Raw genomic sequence first — 11,542 nt, 5'->3', positions numbered from 1 at the left:
GATGTCACTAAAATGTACACAGACCTTTTAATAATAACTTACAACAGAAACAAATAGTTAAAATACTGATGTACATAAATAGATAACACCAATAATAGCTGGCACCAATTCAGTCCAGAGCCTTGAGGCCCTGATGTACAACACTCTGCCCCTGACTTCCTGAAGTCCAGATTCAGGAAGTCACAGTAGAACCTCGCCTGAAGATCACAAGCTGTGCAAAGGTAAATAGAGAAAAATACAAATAAATCTGAGATGCAGCCTGGACCAGGCCATGAAGTCTGAAGAGAAAAAAAAAAAAAAAATAAAAGACACTTGATCACAGGCGGAAACGATCAGAGAACTTTGGAGTGTGAGGGACCGTGAGAGGAACGTCACTCTTCTTAACCAGAACAGGTTTGTAGTGTTTGACGGGCTGAGCCTTGTGAACCTGCAGAGGAGATGCAGAGGAAGAGTGTCACACACACAGACCATCTGATACAGCCCATAGAAGTCATTTTGTAAAAACACAACATTCAAACTGCTAATTGGTTTTAATGCTGAGGCTCGTCCATGCAACTGATTTTAAAAACATGTTGAATCTATTAACAAATTAGTTGCACATTGGTAAGATAACAATGGATTCTCAACTGCTCTTTTAACATTATGTATATAATATATCATAATTTTCATTACAGGTTAAATATACAGCTACACTGTTGTCTCATAGTATTTCCCCTCATCTCCTCTCAATGAACGGTGTTGTGTTTGAAAGTGACCTGTTCTTGCCGCAGCCTGGTGATCTCCTCTTTTTGTTGCTGTTCCTCCTCTTGTCTCTGCTCCTCCTCCATGAGCTCCCTGAGAGCCTCCTTCTCGCTGACCAGTCGCTCGTACTCCTGGCGCTCCCGGGCGCGTCGCTCCGTCGACAGCTCAAAGTTCTCCACAGCTGTGGAAGAGTGAGTGACTTAAAGGGGACATAGCATGCAAATTCCACTTTGTTAGTGCTTCTACAGGTTAATGTGGGTATCTGGCATGTCTACCAACCCAAAAACTCTGGGGAAAAAACACTTGCGCGTTTTGTTATGGTTCCTCTAAGTCAGAAACGTCATGCTTGAGTGACTCGATTGAGCTTCCTGGGTTTTGTGTCGTAACAAGGCACTGGAAGTCTCCTACATGGTCTTGGCACCCCCACCTCATCCCCTCCCCGTCCCCCACACTCGTTACGCCGGGTTTACACCGGACGAGCTGCGGGGAGGCGCCGTTCCCAAGCACGCAGCCGCCTGGCTGTTCACAGGAGACGAGCATTTCTCCGCTGGTCAGCCCAGCGATTCACTCATATGTGGCATTTGTCTGGATCGTTGGGACTGGAGTGCAGCAGCTAATCGGCGACCGCTCGCTCTCACGTGTGAGCTGGAATTTATCAACGCCACACAGCCAGCAGTGTGGAGGACTTCCGCAGTGTTCAGCTCTACTGTAACACTGGCACAAACACAGAGCCCCCCCACTCGTTCGCTTTACACACGACAGGCGCAGCGCCGTTCTCAAACACGCAGCCGCCTGTGTTCCAGAGCATTTCTCCGCTGGTCAGCCCCATAGACTGTACATATAAGGTCAGCCCGCATTCTGATTTCTCACTTGTTGTTGTACCCGTTGAATGTCGGGGTTAGGGTAAATATGTCTCATAGCCCCACCTCTCTTTCTCTCTCTGTCTGTCTGCTTGTGTGCTTGTAGTGGATGGGCAGAGACATTTAATTATGTGATTGGGAAAATTAAAACTCCAGGACAACAGAGGGGCACAAAGTATGGATGCATATTTGATCATTTATATCATATCAAATATGTAATTTATATCGTTTAAAATCATAGAGGGGCACGGCTCATTAGCATTTAAAGGAACAGGCACTCAAAACAGGTCACTCTGTGGATGGCTGTTTTATACATATGCTGTTTGAAATGATCCTTGTGGTATTTTGACCAAAGTATGTTACAGACATTTCATTAAGACCCCAAGGAACCATATCAACTTGTGGTAAAATGGGCATGCTATGTCCCCTTTAAGAGAGCAGTGACAGCAGTGATATCGTCAAGACGACAGGAGCACAGTGAGTTCACAATAGTGAAGGAGACTCGGAGCAGAAGGCTGCAGCTGCTTCACCGTGAGACAATGTTCAATACCTGATCATGTGATCAAATTATAATCAGGCCTTAAGCATGAAGCTGCGATCAACAATATTTTCCAATACTGATACAAACTGTTAAAAACTTCCAATTTCGTTTGAACTACAATGTTTCCACTGATCAGATAATAAAACTCACACAGATCAGTTGGAGTAAAAACAGGTTGTGTCTTCAGTAAAGAACTGACTCAGCTCCTGTGAGACCATCACTCCACCTGATGGGAACAGAGTCCAGTGGAAACTCTACATGTAGCTTCATCAGGCTCCTGGTGAAGAGGAGAAAATGAAATGTCAGTCCTACCTGCTGCAGCTCGCTCTGGCTTTTTGGGCAGGAAAGGTTCTTTATGAGTGACGGTGTTGGGTCTGGCTTTGAATGTTGCTGCTTCCTCCTGTTGCTTCTGCTCTTCTTTCACCTACAAGGCACAGAGATCGTGTGTGAATGTTGTGAAGAATAAAAGGTGCTTGTGTGCGTTCAGAGGCAGATCCATCATACCATCTGCTCCCAGCGACTGTTCTTCACAGAACCACGTTCATCCAGGAGAAGTCTGAAGGGCTCCGGCTTTGTGGCCTCCAGCTTCTTCTTTTCAGGGAGAAGCACAGACTCAAAGTCTGGCAGCGGCTGGGCCTTGAACTGAGGGACCTGAAACGTTCAGAGGACAGTGATTGAAAACTGGCTCTAAGACATCCAGCATAAAGACACAGCGGCTGAGGAAGTGAGACTCACCTCTTCATTCCTCTTCTCCTCCAGCCTCTTTTCTTTCATTGCCCTCCTCTCTCGCTCCCTCTCGTCAAAGGAGAAAGGACAGACCTCCACATGGTGGTGCTCTGGGAGCCGCGGCTGGAAGGGGAGGCCAAAGTGAGGCACTGGGGGGGGCTTGATTGGTGATGGCTGTTTTACCTACAAGACACAAAAGCAGGTTTAGGTCATTTCCAGGGGTCTGAGCAGGGGGAGGAGTTTGTCACAGTTGGTGTGGTCACTAATGATCTTCAATTACTCCAACTCTGTACACACCTGGTATTAACCTGGTTTTTGTGATCCAAACTCAAGTGGGCAGCACTAAATACAGGTGTGAATGCACTCAGATCGGATAGCAATCCGATCATGCCAGACCACATGGGAAGGTGATCTGGGCCACGTGTCCACAGTCGTTTAGCAGTGTGAACACGAATCAGTCCTGGTCCACATGTGAAGGACCTCAGTTGACGTCCTCTGACCCACTACAGTTTCACGACTCAAACATTTCTCTTCTTGATGCTTTTTTGTGACCACCACCACAATGTCAACACGGACCACCACATAATGGTCGATACTTTACTAAAATTGGTCAAATCTTTCACAGCGCGTCATTAAGACTCCTGACTCGTATCGCTACCTTTCGCTCATGCAGACAGTGATATCTGACAGGCTTGTGTATTCAGACTAGGTTAAAAACAACTTGGTCTTAATGAACAGTAAAGACTTATGCGTTTGTTTGTTTGTTTGTATAGAGCAGGGAAGTGAGATCCGATCATGAGACGCATGTGGGGACACATTTTAATGCCAGGTGTAAACGCACAAACTCAGCTGTGCACTTGTGATCGGAGTACAGAAACCACATTGTTATTTTCTAGAGCAGTCTACATCCATCAAGAACAAAAACTGTGAACATATCCATATAAAATAACCGAGAGCAGACAGTGAGGGCGTTTTGTTCTACCAGTTTCAATGTCAATTTAGTTCAATTTTAGACAACACAAGACAAAAAGCAGTTAGAGAATTCACTGGAATCAAAACAAAATTTTCCTAGGATTTACAGATCATCATTCCAGCACAATTGAAAACTCAATTCTAAACTAAAGAATTAAAATGTTGAATGATTTTTTTTTATAATGAGACTTCCACGGACAAGCCAGTTTAGGTCAACAAATATTTTATAGATGGTGTAATAAGTAAGTTCAAAATACCAAACTATTCAGTTTTTACTATTCAAGCAAACTATGGGAAATATAAGTGATCTAGGTCTGCCAACTCCACCTTCTCTTTCTGAATTAGTCCTCTCATCAAGCTTGATCATCTGTAATTGCTCCTCTTGCATAGAACTCAATCCCCAGCCTCTGCTCTTGGCCATCTGCCAAGGCTATTGCCCACTTTTTCTTCCTCATCAATGTGCACTCTGTGCTTCTTGCATAGAGATGTGAAGTGTCCTGCCAGCTCTTCGGTACCTTTGTCAAGCCATCCATCATAGTACCAGCTTCATATTATTCTTATTCCACCTGCTTGTAAATGGGGAACCCACAGCTGTCTGTTCATGGGACAGAAGAAACACTTCTAAAAACAGTCCAAGGCTGTGGATATGTACTTTTCATGTGCTTATGGAAAGAGCTGCATCCAAAACACCTGCCTCCGCCTGCTGCCCCACCCCTCATCTGAACGCTGTGGGGATTTGTGTTGGGAACGCGTCCGAGTTGAGAATCTCCTGCTGCTGCGTTAATGTGTGAAAGGCAAACTCTGGAGAATGTCCTCACCCAATTCTGAATCAGTCTCCGGAGTTCACGTTGAAAACAGTTTTATTTAAAATCGGTCTAAATTATATTTGAGCATCATTTTTACCATTATCATATTTTTTGTCTGTTTGTATACAAGTTCGTACAACCTTATGTCATGTCTGCCAATGAAGCTTCATTGACTTGAACATTCTTCGAACACATGACTATTATGTCGATAAATCCTTTACATAAACATCAGGACCACACAAGAAAGTTGTTATTTCCTGCCCAACACACATGCACAATATTTGACCTGGTTATTGTGGACATGTGAAATATTCTTGGTGAATATCCAGTAAAGCGAATAAATGTTAAAGGGGACATAGCATGCAAATTCCACTTTGTTAGTGCTTCTACACGTTAATGTGGGTATCTGGCATGTCTACCAACCCAAAAACTCTGGGGAAAAAACACTCACGCGTTTTGTTATAGTTCCTCTAAGTCAGAAACGTCATGCTTGAGCGACTCGATTGCGCTTCCTGGGTTTTGTGTCGTAACAAGGCACTGGAAGTCTCCCTACATGGCCTTGGCCCACCCCCCACCTCCACCCACACTCGTTACGCCGGGTTTACACCGGAGGCAGCGAGGCGCTGTTCCCAAGCACGCAGCCACCTGGCTGTTCACACGGGACGAGCATTTCTCCGCTGGTCAGCCCGCGATTCACTCACATGTGGCATTTGTCTGGATCGTTGGGACTGGGAGGCTGCAGCAGTTGCTCGGGAGCGACCGCTCGCTCTCCCGTGCGTGAGCTGGAATTTGTGTCAGCGCCACACAGCAGCAGTGTGGAAGACTTCCGCAGTGTTCAGCACTACTGTAACACTGGCACACACAGAGCCCCCCCCACTCGTTACGCCAGGTTAACACCGGACGCGCCGCTGCGAGGCAGCGCAGCTCTCAAGCGCGCAGCCGCCTGGCTGTTCACACGGGACGTGCATTTCTCCGCGCTGGTCAGCCCACGATTCTGCTTTCTCCGCTTGTTGTTGTACCCGTTGAATGTCGGGGTTCGGGGGTAAATGATAGTCTTCATAGCCCCCCCACCCCCTCTCTCTTTCTCTCTGCTTGTGTGCTTGTAGTGGATGGGCAGAGGGGGACATTTAATTATGTGATTGGGAAAATTAAAACTCCAGGACAACAGAAGGGGAATACAAAGTATGGGATGCATATTTGATAATTTATATCATATAAATATGTAATTTATATCGTTTAAAATCATGGGGGAGAGGGGGGGGGAGCATTTAAAGGAACAGGCACTCAAAACAGGTCACTCTGTGGAGGGCTGTTTTATACAGGGTAAAAAGGGTGCTGTTTTAAATGATCCTTGTTATTGTATTTCATTAAGACCCCAAGGAACCATATCAACTTGTGGTAAAATGGGCATGCTATGTCCCCTTTAAAGTTGCTTTCCATACAAGACAAACAAATGTGTCCTTACTTCCTCGACCTTGCGATCCACACGAACCCTCTTCTTCAGAGCAAAAGCTGGAGACTCTGGAACAGTTGGATGCCGAACTTTCTTTTCTGGCACTCCCTGTTGACAGAAGGAAATCGACTTTACTACGTTTATTTATGGGAAGAACCTTAAAAGATTCATGTTGTCAGTACAAGAAACCAGCAAGTTTAATGTGAAGCCTGTATCTGACATTGAAGTGTCAGCAGCAAGTTTCAAACTCACCACGACTCCTTCCAGGATCCTTTTGGGCAGAGGCTGGGATTTAAAGGTATGTGGCCTCTCTTCTTCCTCAGACTTCTTGGAAATCTGTCTCTCCTGGAGCCTTTTTTCAATCTGCAGCTCAAAGCCTTCAGGTACTGTGGGTTCCTTCACGGCTGGCTTCTTCAAATGCTCTGCACCTTCCAGTAGTTTCCTGTTTAGCTCCAGAGCCTTGAATTTAAACCTGGGATTAGAACATAAGATTGATTAATTAATGGCCCATGAAACTCAATGATGCCCTTTCCCCATTTTGATCCAAGCTAGGGTTCAGCATGTATGGTCATTGTCTCAGCAGCAGTGTCAAGTGTGGCAGCACTTTAACTGACAAAGTGACAAGAGTAGTAAATGTGGGCAGTTTGCCAGTTGAGTTGCACCTTGAATCCATATCCCCTTAACAGGGCTCCAGACTAACTTTTTCCTTGGCTGCACTGGTGTGCCTAACTTTTTCATGCACCACCACATATTTTAGTTGCACCCAATATTTAATTTTCAGCGTAGCTTCCCATAGACATAGGTAAATCCATATCTAATTATGTAAATTATTGTAAACAGGAGCAAAGGTGTAGAATTTAATTTTAATCACAGAGCACTCAACAAAATTCTGATAACAAACTTAAAGTGCTTGAAAAACTCAAATAAATGGATGAACCAAACAAATATAGGTCGCACTGTGCGACTAAAATGGTCTCACTCTGGAGCCCTGCTTAATATATGTCAGATAAATGGTTCTCAGTGTTTCAATACTCACCGAGCCAGAGTGAGTAGAGGAAAAGACATGGTACAACAGAAACGTAGCGAGAGCAGGCAGTGACGATCATTGTCGTCACATAAGAGTCAAATTAACACCAAGCAAATGACTTGGTTGCTATAAGCCAACTATATTGACTGGATGTTGTAGGAAGCGTGTTGATCCATATAAATAAATGACTCTAAAAACAGTTTCCTCCATTTTTAAAAAAAATGCTTGTGCAGGTCCCCACTTTTCCTAGCGCGACTTCCCACATACGTAATGCGACAGTAAGCAGGTCTAACCACCAGTTTAAGAAAGTGACAAAGACGTGATGGTGTGCTGAAGAACAGGCTCTTACTTGTGAAGTTGGTCCACCTCTTCAGCCTCCAGCTCAGCACTGCTCTTCACAGTGGTGGGCCGGCTCCTCTGGCGGGTCATCAGGTGTGGGGTATGAGGTTGGGTGAGCTTCAGCTGGTCGCCCTTCACTGGATGTGGCCCTCTCTCTTGACTCTGGCGACTACGCAGATGGTAGCGGTCAGGGGTTCGTTTTTGGTACTGCTCAATCTGCTGAGCCATGGGCACATAGGCTCCTGACCCCTCCACCTTTCTCTTGTTGCCCCTCGACAGGTTGAAGGGTTTGGGTATAGTGGCACCTTTCATGGCCTTTACCTTTAAAAAAAATAAATGTATAACATTTTTTTTAAGTAAAGTGTTTTATTATGTCTCATTTGTTTGCTTTCAGACCATCATATTACTGCTCAATAAAGAACTGAACTCTACTTCTATAGAGACAGGATGAGCTGAACACAATTAAGGCAACACAATCAGAGTATATTCAGAATTTGGATCAGGTGGATCAGATGAAGAACTTACTGGGGAGGAATGTTTGCGAAGCTGACTGATGAAGTCCACTTCTTTATCTGCTGTACTGGATGAAGTAGTCGCCTTAATGCGGTTGTCTGTGGTGAAATTGAATTCTTTAGGCACAGTCATGGACAGGGCCACCTTCTTCGGGGGTGGATCTGAAATAACAGTGACACAGATTTCCTTCAAGAAGCAAAGTGAACCTTGATCCCATTTAACAGTCATATTCAAATGGTACCAACTAACAGCTCGTTGTTCAGCACATTGAACTGAATTAACTGCAGCCACACAAAGTCAGTCACTAATATCCACTCACTGCCAGCCAGAGCAGCTTTGTAGCTGGCCTCGTTCTGTCTGCGGTGCAGAGCCACTTCCTTCTGGAGGTTCCTGATGCGCTCCAGCTCCTGTTCTTCAGAGCTGCACAGCCTGTTTAACACATCAGCAAACATCTGTCTCATTTAAAGTCGAATCTCCACTTCTATACATTCAATACTATGAAGATAATTAAGATTGAGAGGAGTTGATCTCATAGTTTTCTACAGACTTCTGTTTTGGAGTAGACAAAACCATCCAGACAGATTCTGCATGTAGTTAAAGGCAGCCAGCCGATGACTGGTCTCACCAGAAACTATAATATTTCTTAGTTCAACATGCACACAGCATATGAGACCAAATCACCATGTTCAAAGGGCTCTGAAGTAACAGAAAGTCATAAATTAAATCCTCATATCTCAGCATTTTTCACCTCCCTCCGATCCCAGCTGGCTTTTCACTCAGCCTTTGAATGTGGCCGTTCACAACAGTTAACACTTACTTTACTAATGTGATTAGGCGACAAGTCAGATTAACATTCTGTTCTAGCACAAGCAGACCCATCAGTCCCTTCAGGATGCTTTATAGTCGCACAGATATTCTGAGTATAAGTCTTGTTACTGTGGCAACAGGACTCCTAAAACAAACAGCCGCAGTAGAAAACTTGAATGAAACACAACCAAAAAGGGGATACAAAGTGGGGGAGCCGACAAGGCATCACAATCATTTGTAAACATGTAAGAACTATAAGTACTGAATCTATAAACGTCTTGGGATGAAAGGACAATCATGACACTTACGGTTTGGATTTCTTTGATGGTGGTGCAGCCGACTGTGTTGGAGCTGAACCGGTTGTTGTCACTTTACGTTTTGAAATCCTAAAATGAGAGGAAAAAAATAAGATTCAAATTTGAATTACATCAAAAGTACAGAGATGCTAACAACTTAATCTCAAGTTCCCCAAACACCTGATTGTGCATTTACTATTTCCTCTGTATGGGACTGAGTGTCAATGCAACTTTAAACAAAGCACAAACAAGCAGAACATGAAACCTTTGGCCTCTGTGCACTTTGTCACATGTTTAATTCAGTGTTGCCATTTGATGTTAATACAAATGTATTATCTGATGCCTCAAGAGCGTGCAAGAATAAAGCTGCAGACTTCAGCAGCAGTTTCATTTGTTGTACTGTGCAGCTTGTGGCAGCACACTTCCATCACACTGTAGTGCATGTGTAGCATCACAAGAACTGCACCTGCTTGGCTGGGCAGGGGGTTGATTCGCCGTCCTCCTCTTTGGTCGGCCATTAGCCCGAGTCGCAGTTTCAGCTCCCCAGGATGTGACAAGGTTTGGAGGTGGAGATGTGGATGTGCCAGGACCTGGAACATTGATCAGTCCACATGGATTTACATTGACCAAGTCATGAGGACACTGAATTACAGAAGACCAGAGGAACGCACACTAGGACCAAGCAATCTTTTAAAACCACCTTAAAGTAGCTTAACAGAAAATAAGGAGTGCATCCTTTGTACTTGGCTATGATGCAAAGTTAACTAACCACTGTCTACATCCGTGTTGACTTGAGGAATCACGATGGCTTTGGGCAGGTTGGGTGAATTGCTTCTCATAAAGGGCCAGTCAGGTCTTAAAGGTGTAGTAAGGCGACCATCTGCTCCCCGACCTGTTGTTCTGCACATGAGACACAGAGGAAGTAGATGTGAACTCAAACAGGTGTTTTAACCTACATACTGGTTATTCTTTCATACAGACTGTTTGCACCATCAGTTTCAGAGCCTGGGTGCATGGGAACAAGAGAGAAACTGTCTGCACTAAGATTAACTTTAGAGTGTTTGTATTTTAACAACATGTAGAACCAGGGTTGCTCATCAGGACTGGACACAGAGGAAAACAGCGTTCGGCTGGTCAACAAAGGTCCAACAAGTGTTTCCTACCGTCTGAGGAGGTCAATGTTAAAGTGCAGTCCCACTGCGACTCACCGAACCACTGATCATCACCGTCGTTATTCTCCAGCTCCTTCAAGTCGACGACGTGGGACGGAGCATCGAACTCGTATCGGTCAGCGGAGCCACAGTCGCTTTCCGCCATTATTCAACACAAAGCTTTAGAAAACATGAGACATCAAAGTCAGTTTAACGCATCAACATGTGTTTAACCACCAATTTACACACGATAACCGTCTGAGCTGAGTTAAGAACAGGACCGAAGCGGGACAGATAACAGAGAACCTGGTTTATCTTTAAGAATAAATGATCGGAACGTTCAGTCAGTGAATGTCTCCGGAGACAGTTTCTCCGGGTGAGCTGTAGTCTCCATTGGGTTCCTGTTATGGAGGAAGCGAATGGCTAACGCTAGCTAAGCTTAAACATGAGCTGCTTCAGAAGCGTCAGGTCGTTAAATGAACCAAAGACTCTCACACGTTCAGTATCGATTCAGTCATTTGATCAGAGTTCAGCTTGAATCCTCAGTTTGTGACGTTTCACTCAATATGGAAGAAGCGTTGGAACTTACCGACACTGTTTTCTTTCTCTGAGCGTTCTCGGACTTGGAAGCTGCGCGGAGGAATGTAACGTTAGCTTTTAAATATAAACTGACCAATACCTGACGGCCTGTTCATCAACTCGTCGCTCATTGGTTCATAAAAGCCAACTTCCTGTGACCTGGCCACGTGATCACCGCGGCTTGTATACGGAAATGAGGACATGTTTTTCCCTTTTTCTTCAAATACACACAAACAATCACAAAGAGCCCATGGTGTAGACTAGATGACAGGTATATGAAAGGGGGATATTTGGACAAATATAAGAAAACACACACAGCAACGCGCACACACACACACGCACACACACACACACACACACACACACACACACACACACACACACACACCTTACGGTTCCAGGGAGACACAGGGACTCTTGAATAACAAATAAATACATTTTTAATCATTTATTTAAACTACAATGAATATGATATTTACCCAAAAATGGCCTACAGATGTGCCACGTCAGGCAATGATGATGCACTTCTGGATGTTAGCCTAAAGTTGCCCACTTGTAAAATAGCAAATGTGGCCCCAACATTCCAAAACTAAACTGGGCCTTTTTGGCAAACATGCCGTGCTCTAGTCCAGGTGTAATCTGGATGTGAACCTAAAATGGCCCATGTGGTAAATGGTGAATATGGCCCAAATAGCACAAAACAACTTCAGGCCACCTTTGGTTCACATCAA

General features: G+C 44.6%; 1 protein-coding gene across 4 annotated transcripts; it reads right to left on the bottom strand.

Annotated features, from left to right (window-relative positions):
• Positions 1-8: 8 nt before the first annotated feature.
• LOC118110589 (targeting protein for Xklp2-B) lies at positions 9-10,931 on the bottom strand. 4 transcript variants are annotated; one of them, XM_035158493.2, is made up of 15 exons: positions 10,822-10,931; positions 10,290-10,412; positions 9,851-9,981; positions 9,548-9,671; positions 9,094-9,171; positions 8,298-8,407; positions 7,991-8,139; positions 7,476-7,786; positions 6,352-6,571; positions 6,112-6,207; positions 2,878-3,051; positions 2,647-2,793; positions 2,455-2,566; positions 756-940; positions 9-427 (listed from the first exon to the last, which is right to left on the bottom strand). In XM_035158493.2, the coding sequence occupies exons 3-15, from the start codon at positions 9,918-9,920 to the stop codon at positions 317-319; spliced, it is 1,887 nt and encodes a 628-aa protein (XP_035014384.2). In that variant the 5' UTR covers positions 9,921-9,981; positions 10,290-10,412; positions 10,822-10,931; the 3' UTR covers positions 9-316. The 4 variants fall into 4 exon arrangements, with proteins under 4 accessions (XP_035014384.2, XP_035014391.2, XP_035014385.2 ...); XM_035158500.2 differs by having other exon boundaries at positions 756-922; XM_035158494.2 differs by lacking the exon at positions 10,822-10,931 and adding an exon at positions 10,728-10,817.
• Between the last annotated feature and the right edge of the window lie 611 nt (positions 10,932-11,542).

Source organism: Hippoglossus stenolepis, chromosome 6 (genome assembly GCF_022539355.2).
Source record: "Hippoglossus stenolepis isolate QCI-W04-F060 chromosome 6, HSTE1.2, whole genome shotgun sequence".
Lineage (NCBI taxonomy): Eukaryota > Metazoa > Chordata > Actinopteri > Pleuronectiformes > Pleuronectidae > Hippoglossus > Hippoglossus stenolepis.
Note: the sequence above shows the minus strand (reverse complement) of the source record. Positions and strands in the feature narration are given on the sequence as shown.

Bases quoted from the DNA above. Each gene is read 5' to 3' on its own strand.
- LOC118110589 (XM_047340199.1), bottom strand. From the start codon at position 10,398: ATGGCGGAAAGCGACTGTGGCTCCGCTGACCGATACGAGTTCGATGCT. The intron at 8,140-8,297 runs GTGAGTGGATAT...CTGTTATTTCAG, and splicing joins CAAAGCTGCTCTGGCTGGCA to ATCCACCCCCGAAGAAGGTG. The intron at 6,208-6,351 runs GTGAGTTTGAAA...TTCTGTCAACAG, and splicing joins GGATCCTGGAAGGAGTCGTG to GGAGTGCCAGAAAAGAAAGT.